The 26962-nt window shown below is 36.5% G+C and overlaps 1 protein-coding gene across 5 annotated transcripts; it reads right to left on the reverse strand.

The window, feature by feature from the left end:
- Positions 1–201: 201 nt before the first annotated feature.
- Positions 202–26623, reverse strand: LOC140921686 (nuclear factor 1 C-type-like). Of its 5 annotated transcripts, none has more exons than XM_073371697.1 (9): positions 26373–26623; positions 16317–16857; positions 15957–16016; positions 9790–9858; positions 7169–7459; positions 6238–6576; positions 5495–5799; positions 4748–5051; positions 202–4203 (listed from the first exon to the last, which is right to left on the reverse strand). In XM_073371697.1, exons 2-9 carry the CDS (start codon positions 16741–16743, stop codon positions 4133–4135), a joined length of 1866 nt encoding a protein of 621 aa, XP_073227798.1. In that variant the 5' UTR covers positions 16744–16857; positions 26373–26623; the 3' UTR covers positions 202–4132. The 5 variants fall into 5 exon arrangements, with proteins under 5 accessions (XP_073227798.1, XP_073227797.1, XP_073227795.1 ...); XM_073371696.1 differs by lacking the exon at positions 26373–26623 and adding an exon at positions 18233–18250; XM_073371694.1 differs by lacking the exon at positions 26373–26623 and adding an exon at positions 17299–17645.
- Positions 26624–26962: the final 339 nt, after the last annotated feature.

A 26962-nucleotide genomic window follows, 5' to 3' on the forward strand; every position in this document is an offset into this window, starting at 1 on the left:
TGTGAACATATCACCCCACCAGCCTCCTCCTCAGGCGCTTTGTTTTTCCCAAGGTAGAGGAGCGACTGGTGATGAACCGCAAGGGACCATGGGAAGGGTACAGACGGCAGGCGTTGTCTCCTTCCCGCCTTCTTTTGCGCGCACATTTTCATCGAGAGAGAGAAGTCTGGGTACGAGGCAGTCACCCCACACAAAGAGAAGTTTGAGTCTTATTTCTTTATTTCACTTTCATTATAGCTTGTATACATTAAATTGTAGATGGTCCTTGGTATTTCATGTTTCCCAAGTAATCTTTCTCAAAATAATCATACAAAACTGTTTCAAACTGGAATCGTAAGATATTCTTTAAATCTTAATATTCTCTGCAAAGATTTTAAAGCGAAGCGAAGTAACTAACAAATCCCAAAGAAAAAAATGTGGCGAGACTAAGTTCTGTCAAAGCGTCATGCTAACAAACAGAACTGAGCTTTTCGTAACTTGAAAGCCATTCCCTTCCTCTGCTTTAGACCTGATATACACTATGCAAAAAAGTAAACAAAGCCGATGCTAATATGTTAAGTAGGCGGAACATGAGAAAAAGCCAGCGAATTAACAATTTCGTGTAGTATCAGCATATCGTGATTTCAGAAAATTCAGGCAAACCATATTGTCTCGAATAAGTGCTGCATTTGAAGCGTGGAAATTTTAATAAGCGCCGCCGTGCTTATTTGAGTAAGTACGGTAATCCTCAGCTCATTGACCCTGAGTATCATAGATATCATAATCAAGTCTCCTCGCAACAAAAAAAAAACAAAATAATAAAAATAAAAACGTAAACATGGTCTGAAAACAAGTAATCAATACTTTCTAGGAATACAACAGACTAAGAAACCAGAATTAAGTGACGGTTCATAACAGCACTTACTAAACATGCGTCTCCACAAATCAAATTTCACGGGCCAAGCCAAATACAAGTTATTGACCACAATGAACCAGAAGAGACTAAACGACATTACTGAATGATAAAACCGATTGGACATGCTTTCATTCTGGGCTGAGGATTGGATTGGGCCATTCCATTGTAGCCACACCCCTTCCTTGAGGTAAGTTGACTTTTAACCCTTAAGAAAAAAATTAAAAGTACTGACACTGTCCCACCCCTCAGAAATAGCCCATTTCTCTCAGACCCCTAAGAAATTTTCCAAAGATCAAAGGATGCCGACACAGCCACCCCGTCAGTAATAACTTTCAACGCCCCCTCGGAAAATCTCATCGATGAGGGGTGTGGATATTTAATGGAATGGCCCATAACTTGGGAGTTTTTTGAAATGCAGATAGCACAGTTTATGGTTTTTTAGTGAACATATTGTACACGGCAGTTTTAAAGCTAATGCGTTTTACTATCAAACAACAATAAATAGAAACAGCTGATGCAAAATAGGTGCTGCAATCACATACAAAACATACAAACTGCTTCAAAAATTTCCAATGCCAAATCAGGTAAAAAACTAATGACATTCTGTCAATCAACTACTATTCTTTTTATATGAATACACGTGAAATGTCTCATATATCACTATGATTGATTATCTTATGAAAACTACTATATAATATATATATATGGCCCATACAAAGATAACGTAGTAAAACTATTATTAATAAAAAAAGCGTCCCTATTAAAATAGATTGATAGCCCTTTTAGAAAATCTCTCTGCAACCAAGGATACTACAGAACTGCTCTGAGCAGCTTAGAAGTACAGTGCTAGCATATTTCATTAATGAACTCCACTCTATCTTTTTTTTAGTCTACAAAACTTTCACATCTATAAAACAAGAACTTTTTTTTGGACTATATACAGACCCAGTTGTACTGCAAAACATTTTTTTCAGGCTATATTCTTACCTACTGTACATTATCTATCTCCATATCATCTAAATATTCATCAACACTACTAAATATCTTTTGCATCGACATGATTTAGATTCAATTTAACAGTTTCAGAATTAAAACAATTATTGACACTGTCATAAGTTAATTTTTCTATCGAATAACAAAATGCCTTCATTTGGTCAAAAAAAGCTATCTGTGCAAGCCAAAAGGAAGCTTTTTCATCTACTGTACTTCAAATATTTTCTTTCCCACCATTCACTTCAGTATCTGTACAAGTACTTTTCCTTTTTACAATTCCTTAGCCCTTCAGACTAACCAACAACCAAGTGAAGAACTGTAAAAGCTGCCAAGATGGCGTCGAGGCTCAAAAATGCGAATTTTAATAATTTTGTGACACAGCTTTACCAATTTATTAACGTTTTTCTATCGCAATGTTTTCTTCAAAAACAGTAAACCTGACGAGACTTTGCCTCAGCTCATCATCTTGAGAGAATGTTGTGTTTGATTTACGGTCAATCTAATGCACTTTGATCACTGCATGAAAGAGAATATTTGAAGGCTGAAAAAAATCCCTGTAAAGTTATTTAAAACTAAGATGACAACTACGCGCTTGTCTCAGTTTTTTAAGCAATATGATTTCAATTTGTCAACGGAACTTTAAAAAGCTTTTTACAGCACATTAAGGTAATCAAAACTACAGAACCACATGATCTGTAGCTACAAAAATCCTGATTGACGGTTAATAACAATTAATCAATCAGCAGGAACAAATGCAAACGTTTGGTGAGTATCTACAATCATAATTATACTCACACTTTTCCAAGTCTGAAGTAACTTAAAACCAAAATGTTTACTTAGAGTTGGAACATAAAACTATAGACTTCCCGCTTGGAAAGTTTTACCCTTTAAGCCTAAGTGTTATAACAGCCTTATTCAATACAAATGGCCAGCCAAAAATATACAAGAGACTTTTGTAATAACAAGCCCCTTTGAGATACTGATCTTTCACTATTGGTAGCCAACACATATCAAAGTCAGACCCAAAGTTTTCAAAATTACAAAATTTCCTGATTCTAGTCACAAAATGGTTTGTAAAACTCTAAAAAAGAAACCCATGTATAATCCAAACCATCCATCCAAAAAATTCCAAATGGAAATAATGGTAACATACATGGCCATTTATATGAACAAATACAGTGTTATAACAAACCATGAACAGTTTCTAAAGAGTACAAAAAAACCTACATCAAACAATGCTCTATCATGTTTTGATGATTAATAAATTCACTTCTCTGGACCTCATGAAAATAATTCACATTTTTTTTACAAACAGCATTCATATTAACAATTTTTTACTCTCCTCTGCTCCCAATGACTGGAAGGCATTGCTTTACACCTATGGCAAGACTTCCGTTAACGTTAGTGGTGTGTCCTCAGCATAATTATATAAATTCTGTCTGAACTATTTTTACTAATTAGGGTGTTTTTACGCATGGAAATAACCTAAATACTGCGAATGTACTTACTATAATTTGACTTTCCAAAATACTCTACTAATGCAATTTATAAATAAGATACTATAACATTAATATTATTCTAAAAGCCTTTAAAAAATTCTTTGCTTTGTACATGAATTAGTTGTAATATTTTATGCCAATGTATCTTTACATGTAGAACAATAACTTAAAATATGCCAAAACCACAACGCTTCTGTCTGGCTGAGCCACTTAATTTTGAAATCTCAGCTTTTCTAGTTGCCTTAGCTACAAATATCAAACATTACTGAACAGAACGAGATCAGAAGTTCCTGGTATGTCTTAAGATCCAGGAATCTAATTCATTCTGTTATGTAACATTGCTCATTACCATATCTCTTAATGACACTCAAAAACCAACACAGCCACCTTCAGTGTAACAAGTGTCCTACATGAAATTATTTCGGAAGCAGTATTTGCAATACAGGTACTCTCAAGGGAATGCCAATTTTACTTCGAAGGCACAGAATGATTTCTGAAAGGTACATGGTCCAGGTAGAAGACTGAGTTGCTTTTTGCGGTAAGCCAGTCCAACTGCTTCTTTCCTCCATTTAGTTTCCTATTTAAGTTTAGTTCTAATTTAAACAACTGAACACTGACATGTAACTTCACCACACCACTAATTGGGTAATCATAAAAGGTGGATTTACATCTTGTGAAGGATGAATCCTATATACTAGCCAGGGACAGACTTCAATGTTCATTCGCTTGATAGCTTGCAGTGCCCTCATGTTGATATCCTAGCAGACAAAACTTCCATTGACTCTGCCGTGTTATTCACTGGGAAGAAACTCCTCTCTAAAATAATCAACAAAAAATAACTTATTAAGTTGAAGTCTACCTGTTGAATGTTGAAATTAAATTCCGGTTGAAATTTTTCAAAAATTGAGAATCAATCAAGGACAATAATAATTTTTTTCATCTGAATTTACATGACTTCATTGTAAACTGTAATTAATTTTTGTTTGCCCATGAAGTACTTAGGAGTTCTTCAGAACTTGTTTAAACGTGTCCAGAAATGTTACAAATGTTGGTTTTTGAGGAAAGTAAAAACTGGAGTAACCAGAGAGAAACCTCTAGGAGGAAGGGAGTGAACCAACAACAAACTCAACCCACATTTGGTGCTGATGCCAGGACTCAAACCCAGGCCTCATTGGTGGGAGGTGCATGCTCTCACCACTATGCCACCCTGGCTCCAAATATCATTTTGACCAAATACGTGTAACGTAGCCAACTAAGCCCAACTTGAAAAGCTTGACTGCGGCAGTTCCCTTTACACTGACAATAAATCTGCAAACTCTTAATTAAAACAAGGTGAGTGTAAAATGTACCTGACACCAACCTTCCAGCATCCCCTCCTCAGGGTTCATCCCACCAAATCCAGTCACCATCTGGTTGTATTCTGTTGAATCCTCTTCAGAAACACTTGCACCACTGGAGACAGGTGCCACAGGAACTGATGACGGCCAGCGGGTGGAGATGCTGCCCCTTATCGTGTTCCCGGGTGTGGTAAACAGACCCATGGGTATTGACGGACTCACAGCAGGTACACAGCCAGGCGGCAAGTTTGGATAACTGAAGACATGCTGGTTACTGCTGTGATTGCCATATGTTGTTACTGCACTATTTGGGGTGTTTGTTGGGGACTGAAAATAAAAGCACATAAGGCTGTTTAAAAAAGTTTATTTCCTTACGACTCTACCAGTTTGTTTGCCCAAGGCTACAAAATACTTGTCTTAATCAAGCGAGCATGAATTGTGACTTGCTCTTCAGGAAAACCTATTTTACCAGGATGAGCAAACAGGACGTTATTTAGACCTTGGACCCACAAGCATTAAGTCAGTTTTTCAGATATCAGTTTTGGACAGGAAGAATAGATGACATCATGATGCCATTACAAATCCTTGGTCATGTTTGTAAATAGCCAACTTGTTCGCCTCCTGCCAGTTGGGATTCTTAACCTTTTTATGCTCAGTGGAATTTGTTTGATTCATTATCCATGAAAAGATTCATAAGGGGAGAGGATAATAAAATTAAGTATTTAAATTTTTTTTTAACTTAAAAGAATTGAATTGCTTCGAAAATTTACCTGGATAATCTGCACTGTAGTATTTAGAGTAATTCCAGAAGGAGTGCTTGTCTCATTTGCACTTGTAGACACTGGAGACTGTTGCTGCTGGTGTCCCGGAGAATTCCGTGGATCTGTTGGCATGCTGTTCCCACCAGTACTTTGTATAATACTGTTACCACTTTGTGATCTTGTCAAAGGTGGAGGTATTACTGCAGACGTTCCAGGATTAAAATGCCTTCCATTTGGTGCTGAACTTGATCTCGGCCGCTCCAGAAGCTGGATATAATCACTAGGTATTGCGCCGGTCCGTGATGGGGCAGAACCTTTGACATAAACAAAAACAAAAAATAAGCATGAGTCCAGACTAATATCAGAAAGCTTACACAAAAGGACGGCAAATTGTTTGTATGTGACAAACATGACACAGCTATTACATGCATGTTTTTTCCTAGACCTCAGATTAATTTAGTGTGTTCTGGTCTTTTACAAAGAGATCTGTTTAAAGGAAGGTGAAGTATGGCAGAAATTTTTTTCAAACGAAATTGTCACACAAGGTTTGCCATCTTCTTTTCTATGCCACCGATGTTAACTGCAGAGTTTGCTACTATCTTATCATTCTTGAGTAATTTCTCAAATTTGATGAAAGAACTTTAAGAAGCATGCAAAGATTTTGGAAGTGATTTCAATGCTTCAAAGAATATCAATGGTCTAAAAGTTTAAGAATGAGTTTATTTAGAGCATCTGAGGAAAATACAGCTTACCTACAGCAGGCATATGAGCATTTGGCATTGGTAGACGAAATGCAAACCCCTGCTGCTGAAAGTTCATACCAAACCCGCAACTTGAAGGCATATGACTCTTAGCCGATGCTAGCTGCATGATAAATGGCGTCTCATTCATATTGCAGTCTCTCATTGGCCTGCTGTGTGGCTGATGTGTTTGACCACCGTACGAAGTGACTGCAGGTGAATGGGATTCATTCATGTTACAACTGGTTATCACAGAATTGTGATTTTCCATTGCGCTGTACCCTGAACAGTTTTGTTCCGGCTTGATCTTGGCAGGAAATGGCACCATTGGGGAATGGATAACACTGGACCCTGAGCACAGAGCAAATCAAATTTAACCTTGAAAGATTCTTTCGTACTTTTCTGAGGTGAACACCCTTTGTTTAATAAAGGCAGCAATAAATTTTTCAAGCACAGTAATTTAAGGTAAGAGGATGTATATCAAGCAAATTCATCTTGTGTGATCATGTCCGTAATTCTCATGACCACTCTGTTTTACAAAGCATTGATATTACAAGGAGAAATTTGATGCTGATCACTCTTAGGGCTTAAAGGGTTAAGACAAAAACAAGGGGCACTTTTTTAAAGAGGGAGTGCATTTATAAAGACAACTTGCTAGCTCTGCTGTTATTTACTATCACTTACAATTTTATTATGATTGGCATTAGGTTGTTTAACCCTTTAAGCCCCAATATCCACAATACAAACTCTCCAAACTAGTCTCTATACATTTCCTTATGGAATAAGTTGAGAGAATTTGGTAGATAATCAAAGCATTTTCTCTTAGGTGATTATTTCATTTTTTCGCACAACCTTTACTCTTGATTGTGTATTGTGTATTGTTAGGAGAAAATTGATGTTTGTCACTTTTGGGACTTAAAGGGGAGAAATTAGGAAAACTAACCCGAGTCTACGTCATTTTGCCAGTTAGAGCCTTGAGATGAAAAGCTCGCTGGTGACTGTACATAAAGCCCTGTACTATCCCTGTCGTCGTCATCACAGTCTTCATCCACAGACGAGACTGAGCTAATTGTCCGACTCCTTTTCCGATACCTAGGGTCAAATGTTTCTGGTCGTGGGTGAATGTTTAGTGCATTCGGAAACCGATGTTCAAGGCTTGAATCACCATAATTATTTGGACTCTCCAGCTCCGATAAGATAAGACCATGTGACGACCCAACACACTTGATGGGTGCTAGAGGAAAAAAGCAAGACTGTTATGAGGAAAAAGAACAACAAATTGGCCAATGGCTGACCAGTACATCCCCAGCAGCAATCTAACAAACCATTGTGGGGCAAATTACAGCCCCAGTTCCCTTTTCATTACTGAAGTGGCAAATTAACGTGAAAAGTGGTTCCAAAATAAATATTCATGATCTCTCTATGAAAGGTAGCTAAAAGGTCATACTTTTATTTTTGAGTCTGTAATTGAACCCTAACCGTTGTATTTACCAAACTTTCAGATACTGACCAGTGGCGTTAAAAAGTGAAGCAAAAATGAAATAAACAAACAAACAAACGGAAGAGAGGGAGAGAAGGAAGAGTGCTAAAAACATGCCAACTTCTACATTTCGTACGTCCATTACTAATTTTTGAGAATGCATTGAGGTACAAAAAAATTTTTTATATACACTATATAAAATGTATGGCCACACTTTCTTTATGTATTTTAGTTTCATATTATACAGTGTATCAATTTTTAGAACATTTTTAAAATGAACCTCTCTAGCTTGAAAGATTATGCAAACACTTTCCACACCTTTGACTTTAAATAAGGGTGGATTCATTTGCAACATACAAATATAGCTGTCGCATTTGCCCATTGGAATTTTTTTCTTACAAGCAAATACAACAGCTGTATGCGCATATTACAAATGAATCCACCATAAATTATTGCTATAGCTATTAATGGCCTTGATATCATGTGGCACGAAATTTTTGCGGGTTTTTATTTTTGCACTTTTTCTAACGGTCCGCAAAAATTAATTATTGCAAATATTTTTCGCGGAAAAATTTACTCCAGAGTAAATATTCCCTAACTCAAACTCGCTACAAAAAATACAGTACTAAGAAATTGTGTCTGTTCAACTACAACTTGTCTGAAAATTTGTAATTATTTATTATCTCATTACACGTACTCAGTAAAAACGAAAATATTATCAAAGATTTGTCCAGGACTTTCTGAAATCGCGAAAATTTATTCCCAGCAAGAAAAACCAATCTGTCCTAATCGCAAATATTAGTTCCCACAAAATACAAAAAATTGCCAATCTGCAAAAATAAACTCCTGTAAAAATTTTGTGCCACACGGTACATACAAAAAGCACGTTTCCAATTAAGAATGACAATAAAATTGGCTCGTGTTCAGTTTAATATGTCAAGTGACTTGCAATTAATATAGAAATCACTTTACAGTTCACCTGCTTCATGTACGTGTATTACAAAAAAAATTGAAATGTCATGTGCTAGTAATGATAAAGCTAGCTAGCCTGTGCTTTGGACAATTCACTTCTAAGATGTTCTAGAGTTCACCATTTCAGTTCAGTGTACTATTTTAGCTTGTTTCCTACACTATTACTACTTTGAAGTAAACATAACAAAAATAAAGGATTGGATATAGTTAGTAAAGAGGACAACTACACTTCTTTCAGTCCTAGAAAGCTTTCAAAATATAAAAACTGTGAGCTGAGGATGCCCAGCCTTTTTGGCCTTCCTTATCCTCAAAAGATTTTATTTCTACAGTTCATGTCGAAAGTAAGCTCTTTTAAAACACATGACTTAAGACTGAAAATCATGAAGAGGAGATAGTTTTCTCTAAACTTTACTATATAGTGACATTTAATTTCCACATGCAGTGTATGTACAAAAGTATTGAATAAAAATAGATAAAATTCTGGTTAAACAACACACAATGTCATAATTCAAGTAATTCACATTCTGATTATAAAACTTTCATTTCATTTAAGAATCATTGCACGCCACTCAAAAGTTTTTCATGCACCCAGATCTGTTTTAAAATTAAGATAAACTTCCTTATGTGCTTTAAAATTGCAGTAAGAATAAATTCTGTACAGATTTACAGCACGTTAATTTTTTTGACCTTGCTTTCCATATAGGCACAGTGCAACAGAGTTGAGTAGTATGTGTAAATCAACAATATGTACACAATAAGACGTGAAAGCTACTTCATGATGTGTTCTCATGGCATAAAGCACTGTTTGTTTTTCTGTACCGAAAGGGTAGTCCTGTTTTCCTGGAGCGAAAGTTCCAAACCAAAATTTGAGTTCCACTTGTTAGCACCCATCATTGATACCAACTTTGGGTTTTCATGGCCATTTCTTGAAGGAAAAGGAACTGAATTTTTCTTTCTATTTGCCTCAACCATGAACCAACTAGGTTGCCCATATAAATGAAAGATATATATATGACAGGAGTTTCTTTCCTCTTTGTATCTGTGTAGGCTGTACAAAAGTTTAATCCTGTATGAATCTCAAATCTATGGCTACATTAGTTAAAGGTACTTACTTCTGGCATAGTTGTAAAGCTCTGCTACTGTAAACACGCCAGATGAAACCAAATTCTGTTCTGTAAGAACTAAAAAGAAACAATGAAAAGAAGTTACACACTTTACTAAACTAGGAATTAAATGTACTTTGGTTCAGTTTACACATCTTAAAAACTGACAAATCATGTAATATTATGAAAAATATGTTTAACACTCATTTGTGGTGATCTGGTAGAAATTCTAGAAGAAAATATTTATCTAGCTTAGTTTATAGCCTTAACCCTAAACAAAATTGAAATGAAAGCATATTTAGGCACCCCCCCCCCCCCCCCCCGCCGCCCCTCCAAAAAAAAAAATTCATATTCCTTATACTGTATATACTGTGTACTTTTGTCTCTCTGTTTGCTCAATGATAATAATATCCCTACAAGTACAGTTGCACTTTTTTTATGTGGACAGAACTAAGGATAATATTATTTATGCACATACTATTTTGCAGCTGGGTGCAAGGAACTTTCAATTACTGAAAACTTATACCATTATGTAATACATGCACTAGTTTGAGAAAGAATAAGACTTGCAGAGATATACTGCAATGACTTTTAAGAATCCTCTTTCTTTCATGCAGTGCAAGGTATAATTTACTTTACACTGTGATAGCGTGTACATTCAACATTCCAACAGTTGTAAAAGAGATGAAAAACAAACACTTAGACAAGATTAGTGGAGAAATGCAAGTCTGCTTCTTATTTTAAAAGAACAATCGTGAATTTCAATAGGAAAAATCCTTATATTTTTCAAGTACACATATTTTCACAATTATTTGCATCCTTAAACTCTTTGAAATATTAATGGCTTATTTCAACACAACATGAATCGCATTGTGACATTTCCTGTCAAAAGAGCTGGTATTGGTTTCTAAACTGTCAAAACTTCCAAGTTCAAGAGCAAGGAGAAGTGTTTACATCTTATTTGTCACTTTTTGCATGGCAAAATCTCGACTAGGTATAGAATTCCAGCTGAAAATAAGGAAACTCAGAATTTGAATTTCACTAAGGACAAATTATTTGTAATTTAAGCTTGCCTGCTTGTGCTATAAAAAGCAAAGTATCTTATCTGATTAAGTTTCACACCAACTTAGCAAACAAGCATAAATAAGAATTTCAACCATAAGAACTTCATGCATTTTCCTGACCTGAAAAAAAACTATTATGCATGCTACAGCAGTTGTCCAATGTAGTTTAGGGGTGAATCAAGTGTTACAACATTAAAAAAGTAATGATTTGATATTAAATAAGTTTCTGGTTCAAATAAAACAACTCAATGCATGACTCTTTTAATTCTGAAATGTCGTACTAGCTGTTTTTCCTCTGCATAATAAAAAATTGTGAAGTGTGACATTTAAAAAATAACATGGCAACACCCAACATAAAACTATGTGACAGAACAAGTTTTTTAGCCTCATTGTCTCGAATCCTTGAAATTTTAATCCACCTTTATTTCCTCCTCGAAAGAAAAATGATTCCTGCCAAGAATTCAGGCTTAAAATAAACCATGTTGACAATCAAACAGCTACCATATCTTCCTGTATCAGAGAGAGACTTGTGCAGTTCCTCTTTTGTAGTCAATGATGAGTATTGTACATCGTGTACATGCCACAATAATTATATCTTTTCACCTCACACTGCTACATAAAATTCTGTCAATATTACTACCTTAGGAAATTACATCAAACTGCAAGATAGTAAAGTTTGCCTTATCTTTCATCCAAAATACTCTATAACAGCTGTGAAATATGCAAGCTAAGAAAAACATTTGTTGTGTGTATGCAATCATGTTCCAGTAGATATGATGATGTAAAATGCTTGGTATGCTGCACAGATATTTTCTTATTTAAGCATTTTAAAAACACGACCCAACATTTGAGTTTGGAAAACATGTTTTGGATACATCAGCATCTATCATTAGTTCAAGGATGTATACAGAATAGGGGTAGTATATAAGTGTAATGAACAAAGATTGATAATTACAAACAAAGAGAACAAAAAGGCCGATTACAATGTTGCGTAACAGTTGCATTAAATACAACACACATTTAAGAAAAAAACAACACGTAGTTACAACATTACATCATACTTTTTACAAATGAAAAACCGTAACTGGGAGTAAAAATGACATAATACTGACATTAACATGTTTTAGCTGTTCATTCCAATTCTCCAATCTTCTCCAATCTTCTTATTTTAGTATTGGCACTTTCCTTCACATAATCGTCATTTTTTGATGGAGGAAATAATTTCTGTTGCAGTTGGCTTTTTTACCAAAAATTTCACACAACTCAACAATAATAATATGCAACTACAAATTGCACGTTGATAATATTTAATTACTTACATTTTGAAAGTGAAAAATGCAATGTGATTTTCAATGAGGGAATACCTCAAATAGACATATACAGACAAGACAGTCTACACAGAGTAATTTCTTTTTTTAACATTGAGGATACTTGTTTACAGTTGAAAAAAGAAGTCCATGTAGAAAGAGATTACACATGTACAACCAAAGCAAACCGTCTGTTGTGTTTGCAAGAACAGCTTAAAAAAGAAAATAAACACTTTCAAACTTTGTACAAAATTTTGCATTTTTCAAGCAGGATTAAAAAATATGGCATTGGGACCTCACCACTGAGGTCAGACTACAGACCACGGAATTGATGTATTAAACAACATTAAAAGAAAGGAGACAACCTGCTTCATCAAACAATCACTGCTTCCTATAATCATCTGACAACTTGTGCAATTTTTTCTTAGTTCATGAGCAGAAGTAAATGTACATAAAACCTCTACTCTAAGTGCACATGCATGAAATAATTTCAAAACCAAGTATTGATTAGGACTTAAAATTTCTAACTTTTATTAATTGCTTTATTAGTATTTTCATTTACCAGCTTTAATTTTCTCTCCAGTAAAATAAGAAATGTTTCTTTTTAAAAATACCTGTAAAAATTATACAATAACCCAAAAATGGATGTTTCAAGAACCTCATTAAAATTAACTTCAATTGCTCCACAGTAGCTCTGACTGTTCTAGCAAACAAACAACTCGACCAGGAACTTTTTCAATCATTTCATATATAATTGGGTGAAGTTGCCAGAAATGCATGATATATTGTCTTTGAACTGAACGAAAATTAGATGTGATTATGCAATTGGCATGCATGCCCAAACTTTGATGGCTGGAGAGTGTTTAAAATTAGGTCTTTTGCAATACTAACAAGGTTAAACTTATTATCTTAACATTATTTTTTCATAACTTTTTTCTGAGACTGTCAATGAGACTCACTAATGTTTATGATGTACCGACTTGCTGTCATAAACAAAACTGTGCCTGTTTAAATGTGAACAGTCCTTTAACTTAAAATTCAGATTCAGAAGTTTTTCAAACACATTTTTTTACTACTGCAAAGAATGACTGAACTGGAATGTTAAAACCCAGCTCCAATGGTGACCCAAATCCAATTTCTCCCAACAATAACACTGTCTGATCAAACAGACAGGTCATGAGAATTGATGGAATGATCACCAAAAGATGGAATGTTGCAGGGTGCAAAGAAAGTCATTTTTACAGCTTTCCATTCGGGCAAGCTGAAACTAACATTTACTGGCCCAAACATCATTTCAACTAGCCCCAAAAACGTTTTGATGAGCAGATTGATTTCACAGTTCTTCTGTAATTTGAATTCCTCAAAACACTTCACTTGCCTGTCGGGCTATTAAATAACAGAATTCACTAGCAAATAATAACAGAATTCACTAGCAAAATCCGCTAGCCCCGGGCTTTCGGATACTACTTTCTTTGCACGCTGATGTTGTGATGTTAGAACAAATTCTCTCAAGCAGGACCATAAGGAATGTATGAAGAACAGTGTGGAGAAGATGCACGTTGATTTTGGGAGTTAAAGGGTTCATTTAGAGCAGTGACATGTGTTTTAATAGCAAACAACAGATATAATGGACAGGAGTGAACATGCTTAATTCTTCTGCTCTTTTGCAATAAGCTCAAAAAAAGGCACTGATTTCACAACTCTTACAGTAGAATCTGATCAAACAAGCACAAGGCAGCTTGTTTACGGTTTTGCATGTACTACAAACATTTAAACATCTTTCACATTCTTGAACCATCTTACTGCAAAACACATGCTGAGGTCAGATTATGTCATTAATCCCCAAAAGCCACTTTAATCTCAACTACTCTACCCTATTTATCCCCAAAACAATGAAAATGCCATGTTATGAGCACTAACAGGTATGGGTATCAATACATAAAATGAATGTTAAGCTAAATCTTGCAGTCTAAAACACTACGATTTCATATTTTGAAAGGGTGTTCATTTTAAGCCACGACCTTGACTCAACCCATAAACCACCATCTATTGTTTTACCATGTCAACCCACTATCTCTCACACCCTTGTGACATTTTACAAGACAATAAGTTGTCAAGTCACTTCCACAACAATAGTTTTCACCAATTGCATTATTTTATTACTAGGACTTCCGTCAATCAGAGTGGGTTTCAGGACAAAATTAATGTTATTCTTGGGGTAATCTTCTGAACCCAGAAAAGAAGAAACTAAGAACTGGATAGAATGCAAAGGCGTGAAACTACAGCAAAAAGGTCCAAGAATGATGAAAGATGTGTTGTACTCCCACATGAAAAACAATGTCACGACCTTGCAAATTATTCTAACTCAAAGAGTTGAATTTCACTTTGAAGGAATTCAAGTAAAAAGGATCAGATCACCAGGTCACGTTAAAGACAACCACAAAAACATGTCTCTAAAATTCATCTCATTTCACGACCAGAAAAAAAAAACAATAGATTGTTACAACCAGCAGTAATGAAATGTACATCTCTGATTGTTCGTCCCGTCAACTATATGTATCTGGCTATATTGTACAAGTGCCTTTTTTTTACTTAATTATGAGTTCGAATGATACGACACGGCTCAATTTCCTCTTCAACCCACACGGTACAAAGTGTATGCATTATAAACTAGGAACACAAAAAATATCCTTTTACCAGTTAATGAATTAGATGCATCTGTCAATGCATCACGATCATGATTCTGCACGAAAATTGAATAATCTAGAGCTCAGCTTCTAAAAGTGCTTCACAATTAATTAAGGCACGTTTACATTTTAGGAGGAGTTTTATACTTCAAAAGCGGAAAACACATTGTAAATAAGCCTTCCAACAAAATTGATACTAACAACAATAGAGAGAATGTCACAAGTTACTTGTCGTGGTAAACGGAATGTAAGCATTTACCTGAAGCGAAATAATATAAATATGCATAAACATGTTTTATCAGTCAAGTGGTGTTCATTAAAAACCGAAAGGATGCAAGCTCTGCCATTTTGCTCCTCTCAACATGAAGAATTTAAGTCGACCGTACATTGCGAAAGAGAAAGACAATTCCTGACAAAAAATAGCAAAGTTAACTATCAACACCATTATTCCTTTAGCACGTTACTGCACAAACAAAGATTAATATGAATGTCATGGAACGTGAATTGCCATCGACCCGCGAAAACTCAAGGTGAAATACGAAACTGATCGATCTTGTTTTCTCCGGCTCCGCACGAACTTTTAAAGGTTTCGTCGTGTGGAGGCGAAAGAACAATGCATCATATGTTTACTAAACCAAACCTGTTTTATGTAATCGGTATTACATGCTGATAACACGCGCTGGAATTTAGTCGGTTAACTCTGAAAAGGAAAGTCCGTCACGATTTTTAGCGGGGGAAAGGAACTATCCAGTATGCGTGTGCAAAACAACCATCTCATTCCACGTGGAGCCCCGAGGGGTTCACTTTATTTCACGACGACTTATAAAGCGAACACAAATAGAGTGCTTGGTTTTTACTTCCAAAACAATGAAACGTGGTACTGCAAGCGAATAACGCAACGAGAACGAAAACAAAAGCCGAATGAGGGAATTAATTTGGATTGTTAAAATGCACGCACGTGTCATAACAAAACAACAACAAGCGAGTATTTGCGCTTAAAAAAGGATACCTTCGGTAATTGCTGTCAGTTCGCAAAGTACACGTAATATCTGTATTTTTCACTTTAAATACATATGCGAACAGGTCCTACAAAGAAGACATTAAATATTTATACTCACTTTGATGAGATTCTGGATCCGCAGAACTTCGCACCGGACTGTTGGAATCCTGCTTGTGCTCTGCGAATAAAATTTAAGGAAATAATTGTGGTTGAAGTTAGACAATAAAACAGGCGGTAGAAGGATCCCGGTCTGGTTTGAGTAATAAAATGATTAAATTACACACCCAAAGAACTTAAACAGTTTTCGATTTTAATAATTAAAGAGAAACATAGCACCTCCAACTTGTTGATAGGAGAGAATAGCAAGAGTTTGGCAAAATTCATCTTCGTTGGTGCAATGTTTTGGCACTGCAGCAGCTGGCCATGTCTGTTGTACACTTGAACACAATAAACTATCCAGTAGAAGAGCAATTCTTACCTCGATTGCACATGAAATTAGCCAGAAATAGATCGAGTTCTCGCACTGTCACTGTAATATGGTTGGGCAGAACGCAGAGTGTTTGGTTTTGGCAGTGTTGTGACTTGCCTAGACGTTCACCGTCTGTGCTTTCCAAGGGTATGCCTCGGAACAAAATTACCATTACTAAGTCCAGCCTCCACACTTTGTCTGCTTGACGGAGGCAGTCTATTCGTCTCATTTTCCCCTTCTGATCGGGGTTTGAAATGACGCAACGGCAGGACGAGCCGAGTTTGTTTCCAACCACCGACATCACGAAGTCCTCTCTGCATTCTTGACGAATGTCCTTTCGCAGCTTGGCCAGAAGCCTTGAGGCCCATTTCTGCTTCACTTCTGGAGCTTCAGCATCGAGCTCCTCTTTGCATCTGCGTTCCTCTTCTGGAGTCATTCGCACCTCATGTTTTTTGTAGTGCTTTCGCTTTCTGGCTTGCAAATTAAACCACGTATAGGCGAACGACTTAACGTGTGGCAGCAATGCTTCGATGAATGAGTGAATTTCATCCTGGAAATCGAACAAGCCGGGGTTAGTCATTTTAACAAAGTCCACAAGAGATGTACTCTCGCCGCTAACCATCGTGTCAACCGCTTTACCCCGTGCACTGAGGCCCATCTGAGGACATGATAGATTTTTTTCTTCCAATCTACGCACTCTGTTTACTTGGTGTCATGCGTGTCGAAAACGCAAACCGTTTGTCTATCATGGCACGATCAGCCAATCAACGCTGAGGTATATAACAAAAGGAAACAAAAGCTGTCAAGTGTTGACCATTGAAATACTGCGGCAAAATGGCGCCACCGGAGCGGAGAATTCAAACTTCAATCTCCCAGCCCGGACGCAAAAGATTTTTCTGTAAACCTAGACGCAAAACCTGATGACACACTCATCATTTCCACACTAACTTCCGTATCATTAACAACAAGTAATTGACAAAATGATAATTACATAGTAATTATAAGAATTTATTTTTCTTGCTCCAGCGCATGGCTCGAAACTGAAAGATTTTGTTGCTTCAGCTTTATATATCCGCATCTGCACATTGCTGTTACATAACCCACGATGATTTTCATCTATTTGTTTTCTTTTCCGGAAAAAGAACAGCTACGTAAAGAAGCAGGTAAATATTTTGAGTAAAGATCGCGAGGAATTTGTTGCAACCACAATTTCCTGAGACAAAACCTTTTCAAACTTTCTGAAACAATTTTGATGGACAGATGTGAATTGTCAGGCGCCTTGCGGTCGTAACTGGTCATATTGTGGTCGTATTTAAGACCTTTTAGAAAAATCCTCACTTATCAGGTTGACTTCCAAGGACGAAGTTTTTTTTTAGTTTATTTTGTGGCCTGCCTAGTCACGAACTTATCGAAGGTTAATACCCCCATTGCAAACACCTTTAATATGCGATTAAAACCTAAAAGTGCAAACGTCTTACTTTAGAGCCTGACACCCAATGAAAAAAAAAGGGAAAACAGCAAAGTTTGTAGAGTGCCTCTCAGTAGCTGTCATCCAGTACTATCGCACTTGAAGTTTCATGTACAGACCCCTAAAAAATGAACTTGGACGCACGACACTTGTAGAAATTGAAGATTCTTTGGTTAAAGGCCGGTGATAACAAGATCAAAGTGTTACAATTTACGATTAATAAACAAAAGCATGTTTGCGGAGTCAGAAAATAGCTTTTGATAACAATTTTGTATTAAACGAAAAATAAGTTAAAAGTCAATCGGAAATGACGCCTTAGTTGTTCAGAGGTTGTTATGGAGTGGTGTTATTTTGACGATCTTTCTTAACGCACCCGGTTATCAAAACACTTCTTTTAACCCTTCGCCAGCTTAACATTTCCTGTTTTTAAAAAACATCGGTCTTAAAATTCAATTACCATTGGATTCGTAACCTACGATACTTTTCATCTAGTTGTTATGGTCGTGTTTCTCCTGATAAGAATACATCAGTGACATAAACATCATTCAATATTAAATAACGTAATCAGCTTGTTGAAGTTCACTTCAAGAGCAATGATATGCTCAAACGAAAATGAATCATACGCGCACGTCAGCTTTCTAGGCTGTCACGAAAACATGTCGAGCTAAATTCTCCCAGAAAATTCACGAGCGCAGTAGTAATTGATTTGTCATACTTCGTCAAGCCCAGCTTGCAAAACAATGGGAAAGATCGAAAGGCGGCTTAGCGATAATTGCCTTTGTATAATACCCTTACTGAGATCAGGGTAACATCGTCACGTATTGCTCTCTTAAGTCAGTCGAGAACAGGAAGTTTCAAGAAAAGACCGCGTGATGTCGTGGGTGGGGTCAACCTCTTGACTAACTCATGAAAAATACCCTTTTAAGAAAAATAAAAGATCTCCATTTCCGCTTTCAAAAAGGCGTTTCAAAGGAGTTAAAAACAATAGCTATCGCATCAGTTGGTCACACTGTTCTGTCGTTATTACAAAATGCTGCAGAACACACACTTAAGAATTTATATCCACTCAATGAAAGAAATACGAGTGATTAAACCAGATTTGCCACACAATGATGTGGAAACTCACTAATAAGGAGCGGGACATGTGCTAACACTCAATTCAGGGATGAAGCGATCCGTAAGGCGGACAACAAACGCAGCCATCAACAGGAAGTGGGCAGAGTAAAAAAAACTCAGAGATAGGATGGATTAGAAGGCCAAGCATCTAACCAAATTAGGTGCAACTACAAGGAGCTGCACCTATGATATCGATTCTTCGTTAACCACAAATCTAGGATTAACTGATGGAGAACAATAACCCAGAACAATCTTTTCTGTCTCATTCACGTCACAGGGAATTGTCATGCACGTTTTCATCGGTTTGTAGCTTTAGGGATCTGAATCTTAATATGCAAGAGTAACTTGTTTAAACGATTTAGTAAATAAACTTAATGCTCCTAACCACAAATGCCTTTAAGAAATTACGAAGAACAAAAGCTTAATTTTGAAAACAATCATAACAGGAACTATGTGGGTGTGTATTGTGATGTCAATTAAGTGGAAGTTAATCAATTCGGTGTTACTTCTGTTGTCCGTTATCAAGTCAATCTTGTAAGGGAAAAGGTCAAGCTGATTACAACAACACCCGCATTCTAGAAAAAAATAACTCCCATTTTGTGGGTGACAAGTGCGGATGATATAATAAAAAAAACAACTATGGTGGAGGAATTAAAGTGTAACTTGCACAAGACATTAAAAAAAAGCTTCACCTCTGAAAAAGAACTGGAAATAAAGGCCAAACAGTCATTCTTTTCTTATTCTTCTCATCACAACATACACACTGCATATCTTTGTCTACCATTTGGATACCTATGTCCCAGTGCTAGATCTCCACTCCCTGCCTCATTTCGTTAGTTAGTGTGTGTTAAGTAGTGGGCCACATTTGTCCTGACAGAACATCAGAAAAATGTTGAACAATACTTGGTTTGCAACAGCGTGACAAAGTGGCCATGTTGGTGGCCAATACAATAACATTTTTCTCAAGTAATTTACGTGAAATTGGTGTTTAGTTCCTAGAGGAAAGAAGTGCTTTTGTTCTTGACTACCAACATGGCTGCCGTGATGTCAGGTGCAAACCAGCAATGGACCCTTTCACAGTATTTTCAACTTTTGACATGGACCAGTTAGGGAAAATCCATCCATACCATTGGAAAGACCACCTTAAAATTAGTAAAATTGCCAAATATGAAAGTGGTACGTCTTAAGCGAGCGAAGATAGAACTCTGCAAAGTTAAGAAAATTAGCAGACGTTTGTATGGTGAGGGGCAAGATTGTGCCCCCACCAACATCTGTAAAATTTCGCAACTTTAAGGAGCTATACCTTTGTTAGTTTTCAACAAATTACTTTTAAACTTAGTAATTATACTAATATTATATTTTAAGACACTCTTTCCGGTGATGTCAACAGAATTTCCCTAACATGTGCATGTCAAAAGTTGAAAAAAACCTTGAGAAAGGTCTATTGCCTAATGGAGGGCTAATGAGGCAACCTGTTGGGCCAGCATGTTTTAATCAAAAGTTGCCAAATGGGCAATCAACATTTTCCAAGATAACATGAATGACAGTAACCTTCAGCAACAACTTGCTCAAACAGCAAAAGATTTTTTTAAAGTTTTCATCTTGCCCTGTTCATATCCAGCTAATTGAGGACAAGAGCTTGGAATTGGCAGGGTAGCTTCTGCAGAAACGCTCAGAAGATAAATAATCATAATCATAACAATAGCAATAACTATGCTAATAATATGACCAATAATATCTACCTCAACTGTAACAGAATACAAGTGGCAAATTCACATTAATTGGGTTACAAGAAAGCCTACTGGGCCATGTGTCAGACCAAAATGGATTACAATATACTAGTGAAGATTGGCATGAATATGCAGCTGAGAAAACATCACTGTGGCCGGTCACTTACAGAGGGCAAACAAATCAATGGTAGGTGCTCATTTAAAGCTGGTTTTCACTAGTAATGGAGTCAGAGTCTAAGTCATAATCAGAAGCATAGGATTTAACCCCAGGAGGGGTACTCCCTTATATAAGCCATATAAGTATCTGCCACCCTAGCCTGAATTTCATCTGATTGCTTCGAGTCGTTTTCTCCTCTCAGCAATGTCTGAATCTACCAGCCTTTAATGCTGTCCAGTGACGTCACTACTACCCAAAAACTGGGTAGTGATTTTGATTGGTTGATTGTCTAAACATTCAAATAATTATGTACCATTATGACAAATTTTAGCAGGATTGTCGCTTGATATTCAGCGGATCGCATCAGTGGCATGCTTGTGGAGTTCAAACATTTCGATAATCTTTATCATAAATAGCAAAATTGCCCTTGTCTTCGAAACTAAATTGCTAAATTGAACTGTGAATGAAGAATCATTGTGGTTTTTCATTTAGAGCTGCTTTGTGGTTTCCGCAGTGACTTTGTTTAAGCGAGGTTTCTGAGACCAATGTCAAGTTATTATTCAACCTTCTTGCCTAATAATTTCTACCATCAAGTGTAATGATTCTGTTAGCTTTTCTTTCTTGTTTCCTTGTTTTCTTTTCTCTTTGTTAAGGACCAATTCTTTTTAATTAAAGGAAATTGTTGTGTTTTTGAACAAAGTGTTCCGTGTGTGTATTTATTTCATTGCATGATTGCGCTGAGTTTGAATTACAGCTGGTTCAGAGTACTGCATGCAGTTGATAGTTTAAACATTAAATATGAATTACGATCCAAAAGAGTAAAGAAATTCTGTCAGCTGTTTTGTATTATGTAGACATTTCCAAACAATATTTCTTGGTTTGCCACTTGAAAATCGTGTTAGTTTTTGCATGAATTAACGTAAAGGAGAAGTGACGTCACTGGACGACATTAACCGCCAGTCAATTCAGATGTTACTGAGGGAGTAATAATGACTTGAAGTAATCACACAACATTCAGGCAAGTGCCACCCCAAGGGGTAGGGGTTTGCACTGTTTTGGTCTGAAAATGGATATAGACCTTTCCCATTTTGTTCCGGAATTGGGTATCACTTTCGAGGAAATACAGGAGTATTTCTTGTTTCAATTCCAGATGAGTATGAAAGAAAGAAAAAATGCCAATTTGAAATGAATTTTAAGAAATCTTTTTTGTTGCTGTTCTAATCCAAGTAATAATGAGATAATGTTTTAGGCAAGGTCTGAAAACGGGTGTGAAAAAAGACATTTTTTGGTCTGAAATAGGGACTTGGAGAACCAGGTGGTACATCCCCACCCAGAATTCCAAGGAGTACCCCCTCCCCCGGGACTTAACGATCTAGGGAAAACAGCATTCTGATTCCATCTCAAATTTTGATGGAGTCAGAGTCTGAGTCATAATCAGAAGCGTAGGACGTGACAATCTAGTAAAAAAATTGTTCTGATTTGGTCTCAAATTTTGCTTGCATGGGACCATTGCTTTCTTGTCTTGATGATTTTTGACCAGCCTGAACCCTCACCCCCTAGGGGGGAGGGCAGAGGGAGGTGGGGGAATGCTCTAGAAGTAGGCTAATGGGGATGTGATGCTGGATTGGGTCACATTTTCACGACTGACTTGACTACAATGGGGATGAATTTTCAGTAGAGTCAACAGAATGGGGTAGCACATTTTCGGGAAGATTTTTACTACATTAAGTTTAACAATGTGCAGGAGCCCATAACCCGCAGCGAGCAACTTCCATGATGCATTCGTGTCACAACATTGTCACGGACCAGTTTATTTTTAGAACAGTTTTGGCATGAATTTTGAATATCTTTTGTATTTTACAAACCATATATTTCACAAACCATGATATTTTTTGCCTTTTAATAACCTTTACTTTTCCTCTTTGATATGTTATACTTTGAATGCACTCATAGACATGGTGGAGATAACTATTTTCGTGGGAAAAAGTGCCCTAAAATGTGTCTAAAAATAAACTGGTCCATGAATATGCCGTGGCATAGGCCTAGTATGGGAGACGTGCACTCCGGGTTATTGGCTCCTACAATGTGTCAGTTCATTACAGGATGACCAAATTGAAAGGTTTTTTGGTTTATAAGATCTATGCATAAACAGAAGTGGCTGAGTAGGGATGAGTAGTGGAGATTCTATTTTCGTGGGAAAAAGTGCCTTAAAATGTGTCTAAAAATAAACTGGTCCACAAAACGCCATGACATAGGCCTAGTATGGGAGTTACTCACCCCAGCTTATGGGCTCCTACAATGTGTCAATTCATTACAGGATGACCTAGTTAAAAGACCTTTTAGTTTATAAGATAGATGCATAAACAGAAGTGGCTGAGTAGGGATTGCCAAAATTACATTTTTTCAAAGTGACTAAGATGGGGTGTACTGGCCACAGAATGGGCTCTAATAAGGTAGGGGTTCTGAGAGGCCAGCGGGAAGTACTCACCTGAAATTAACCCAAGTAACTGCTCCAGGACCCTTGCCCATTGGTAAGTGAGCTTAAAAAGTTACCGTAAAATTCCAAAAATAAGCCCCGGGGGTTATATTTTTCAAAGGCCCTTTTTGAGGGGCTTGTTTCTGGAGGGGCTTATTTATGGAGGGAAATATGCGTTTCAAAATTGATTGGGCTAGCCTTATAGTTGGAAGGAAATTTACCGTTTTTGCTTTGTTTTACTTTGTATTTGAGGGCAATTTCCAAGTACAAGCCCCTGGGGGCTTACATTTGAAGGGGCAATATAACAGAGGGTTTTTTGCATTACAAATTTGGGTGGCTTATATTTGGAGGGGTTTATTTTCAGAATTTTACGGTACTTTCCTAGCAAGAAAATCGACTCCCTAACTTGTCCTGAATGAGCTGATGGCACTTTTGTACAAAATTACCCTGCATTAATTGCAGTTTTGTTGGTGGTGGGGGGGGGGGGGGGGGGCAACGGTGAGTGATAAAAATGAAAAAATGAGAGGAGAATAAGGTGGAAACAACTATCAATGCCTACTTTTACAGCATCCCTGATCATTTGGGTGATCAGCAGACAAGACTGACAGCTACACAGGCTAGTACAAAATGTTTACAAGTATAGATTTACCCAAACAGGGCATTTCAGGGACCAAACAAAAGAGAACCTAAAGGGGAGGGGTGGGGAACATTGTTCTACTTACAGTGGAACCTTGATATTACAAAGTCCTCGGTATAACGAATGATTTTCTTTACCCCAGTAATAGTAAAATATATGAAAAATAACCTTGATATAACAAAACCTCGTTATAGCAAACAAATTTTGCCAGTCCCTTGGTCCTTAACCCTTTAAGTCCCAATAGTGATCAACATCAATTTTCTCTTAACAATATCCATATGTTGCCAAGAGGAATGGTTATGAGAGTTAATAAAATGATCACTAAAGATAAAATGCTCTGATCTGTTATATCAAACTCTCTCAACTAATTCTTTAAAGAAATGTATGAAGATCAGTATGGAGAATTTATATGTGGACATTGGGGATTAAAGGGTTAATTATATCAAGGTTCCACTGTATTGCTATAGTAATGTTTAAGCACCCATAACAGTACCGAAAAAAATATTTTTCAATGGAAACTACACACCTGTGAAAAAAATTCGATTTGAACACAGCATGATTTTTTAAAATTTTTTGTAATTATGTCCCAATTTGTTGTTATTTTGGCACACCATTCAACCAAGTTCAAAACTATTTAAATCCTTCTTTCCTCAGAGCCACATGCAGCAAGGGAAAAAGTAAAATTATGCAAAACAATGGTGAAAATGGCGAGGGATTTAGGCAAAAGGAAAACCTGGGACATCACAACTTCTTAAATACTGCTTATTAAAATAAACCATGGAACTAGCATTAGGCATTTTTCATAACGAATGTAAGTTATCCTGTACTCAAAATATTTTCATAAAGCTTCTGTTCTTTGTTTTAGATTTTGCAGATGAATTCTGGTTTTTAAAATTTTTTGACTTACGGGAGTGAATTTTGCCTCTGGTCAATAACAATAAAAACAGTTGTCTCTTTGTGAAGAAGGCCTCTATAATAGTCTTGTGTAGCAGAGATAACCTAGACTTTTAATGACATTATTTGAATTCTTTTGGCTAGACAGATTTAGTTTTTCTGCAAGAACCAAATCTCTACTTCTTTTCAGTGAGAAGCTAGTAACTTGGTACAATTTCCGTAAGTCAATCATGTACTTTCCTTAAGATTTTCAGCAATTATTGCTGCAAACCTGAATGAAAGTAAACAATTTCAGTTGAGATATAAAGAAAATTTTTAAATTTGATTTTTAGCTTTACTGCAGTTCTATTGATGTTAATCTTAGAGGTTGCAAAAAAAAAAACATTCAAGTAATCTGTTTTAAATTTCTGGGTTAATTGATGGCATGGATAATATCTTGTCTCTCAAGGCACATGCAAATATAAAATGGTCCAACAGAAATTTGTTGGAATGCAGAGAGTAGCTCAAAATCAGTGTGAAATGCACAAATATGTGAGAGAAAGAGGAAATTATGGGAAGAATCTATTTTGGGGAGTGTCTAAGGCCTATTTCAGAGGGGAGGGGGTGAATTTAAGTGGAATTATGGCATTTCTTTTGTATATGTAGGAAACTGTTTTTACAAAGAATATCTTTCTGATATCTATCTGATATATAAATTAAACCCTGAAATTTTCTTCAAGTCTAATTCTATTTCATTAGGTAAATGGCAAGGTGAAATCAGCAATGCATTTTTCATCTGATATATCGTGGAATAGGGCCAAAAACAGCAGTAGAATATTGCGCTCTTGATGTAGAAATCTGCTATATCTTTCATATTTTTCTATAAAATATCACCTTCAATTTGCCATCGTCAATGTCATCACCACAGAGGTAGTTGGATTTTGTAGTCAAAGTATTTCAAAAAATGATAAATCACTCTGCGTGGTTTTAATATTTACTTTTCTCCGAAGGGATGTGATCTTGTTACCATAAAATTAGGAAATCTTTGTGTACCTACTGCCCTCAGTATTTCTACGTTTTCCTCACTTGGCCAATAAATGTTTACTGAAGATGCATGCTTTTCGAGTAAAATTCCAACCTCAAAACTTACACTAGTGTTTCTTTATATAATAAAATAAAGAAAAACGAAAAGGTTTTGGAAAAATCTAAAAGGTTGAAATTTTGAATATGCTTATTAGGGTTTGAATTTTTAATTAGCAAAATTTCTAAAATATTCAAAATTTCTTGGCTTCCAACGGGGCCTAAGAGACTTGAATTCATGTGTGTTTAAAAGCTGCCTTTATGAACTAAGACATATAAATCCAACTACCTGCCACCTTTTCACGTAGCTTCGAGATTTTTAGCTTCGTGGGAAAAAGCTGATGTTAGGTTTATGAACTGTAAACGGTTGTTAAAAGAGACCTTTGTCGGGGCCTTTGATGTGAAACGAACAGCAAAACGGTCTGTCATGAATTTTCTGATTTTGTTGGAGGCAATGGACAATCTTTTAGTCAAGTTAAAAATAACTCTAAACAGAGACGTAAGATATAACGTACAAATTTGCCTCACCTTGTTCAACAACTCCCTTTTCAGTGCAATGAAAATTAAGAGACCCAACTAGATGACCCGGTGATCCACTTCGAAGACCTGTCGTTCAGAAGTTGAAATCTCGGGTGACTTTTTGTGAGTGAGAGTTTGTAAGCCACGGCAAATAAAATTTGTGGCAACTCCTTGACTTCAAAGAAAAGCTGAGGCTTTTGATCGACCATTTTTCTACGTGTTCCTCTTATGACCAGCCCGCTTATTTCTTCTGGACGAAAATCAAACTTTTACCCATCTGTCTCTAAACGTATGGCCGGCTGCCAAAAGGTAGGGAAACAAATCTTTTACCGGCTATGGGAGGGGTGATCATGACATTGCTAAAGTCGATATTTTTTAAAAAAAGATCATTGCTGTAATTATAATTTCTTTAGTTTTTTGTTTTGTTCTGATATACGACTAAAACTTGTAAAATTTAAACAGTGACCGAAAAGGACTTTCAAAAAAACACTCTTGAGGGCGATGAATCTCCAGTAGGGTAGGGAGGGGGTTTGTCTTTCGCTATCGCCATATGATTGGAAGCTCTCCAAACTTCACAGAAAAGAGCTCTTTCATGACTG

This window comes from Porites lutea, chromosome 12 (assembly GCF_958299795.1).
Source record: "Porites lutea chromosome 12, jaPorLute2.1, whole genome shotgun sequence".
Lineage (NCBI taxonomy): Eukaryota > Metazoa > Cnidaria > Anthozoa > Scleractinia > Poritidae > Porites > Porites lutea.

Excerpts from the sequence above, each read along its gene's own strand:
- LOC140921686 (XM_073371693.1), bottom strand. The coding sequence starts at position 16,965 with ATGGGCCTCAGTGCACGGGGTAAAGCGGTTGACACGATGGTTAGCGGC. Across the intron at positions 16,017-16,316 it reads TAATTTCATGTGCAATCGAG|AGCACAAGCAGGATTCCAAC; the intron begins GTAAGAATTGCT and ends TTTTATTCGCAG. Across the intron at positions 9,859-15,956 it reads GGATCCAGAATCTCATCAAA|TTCTTACAGAACAGAATTTG; the intron begins GTGAGTATAAAT and ends GTTTCTTTTTAG.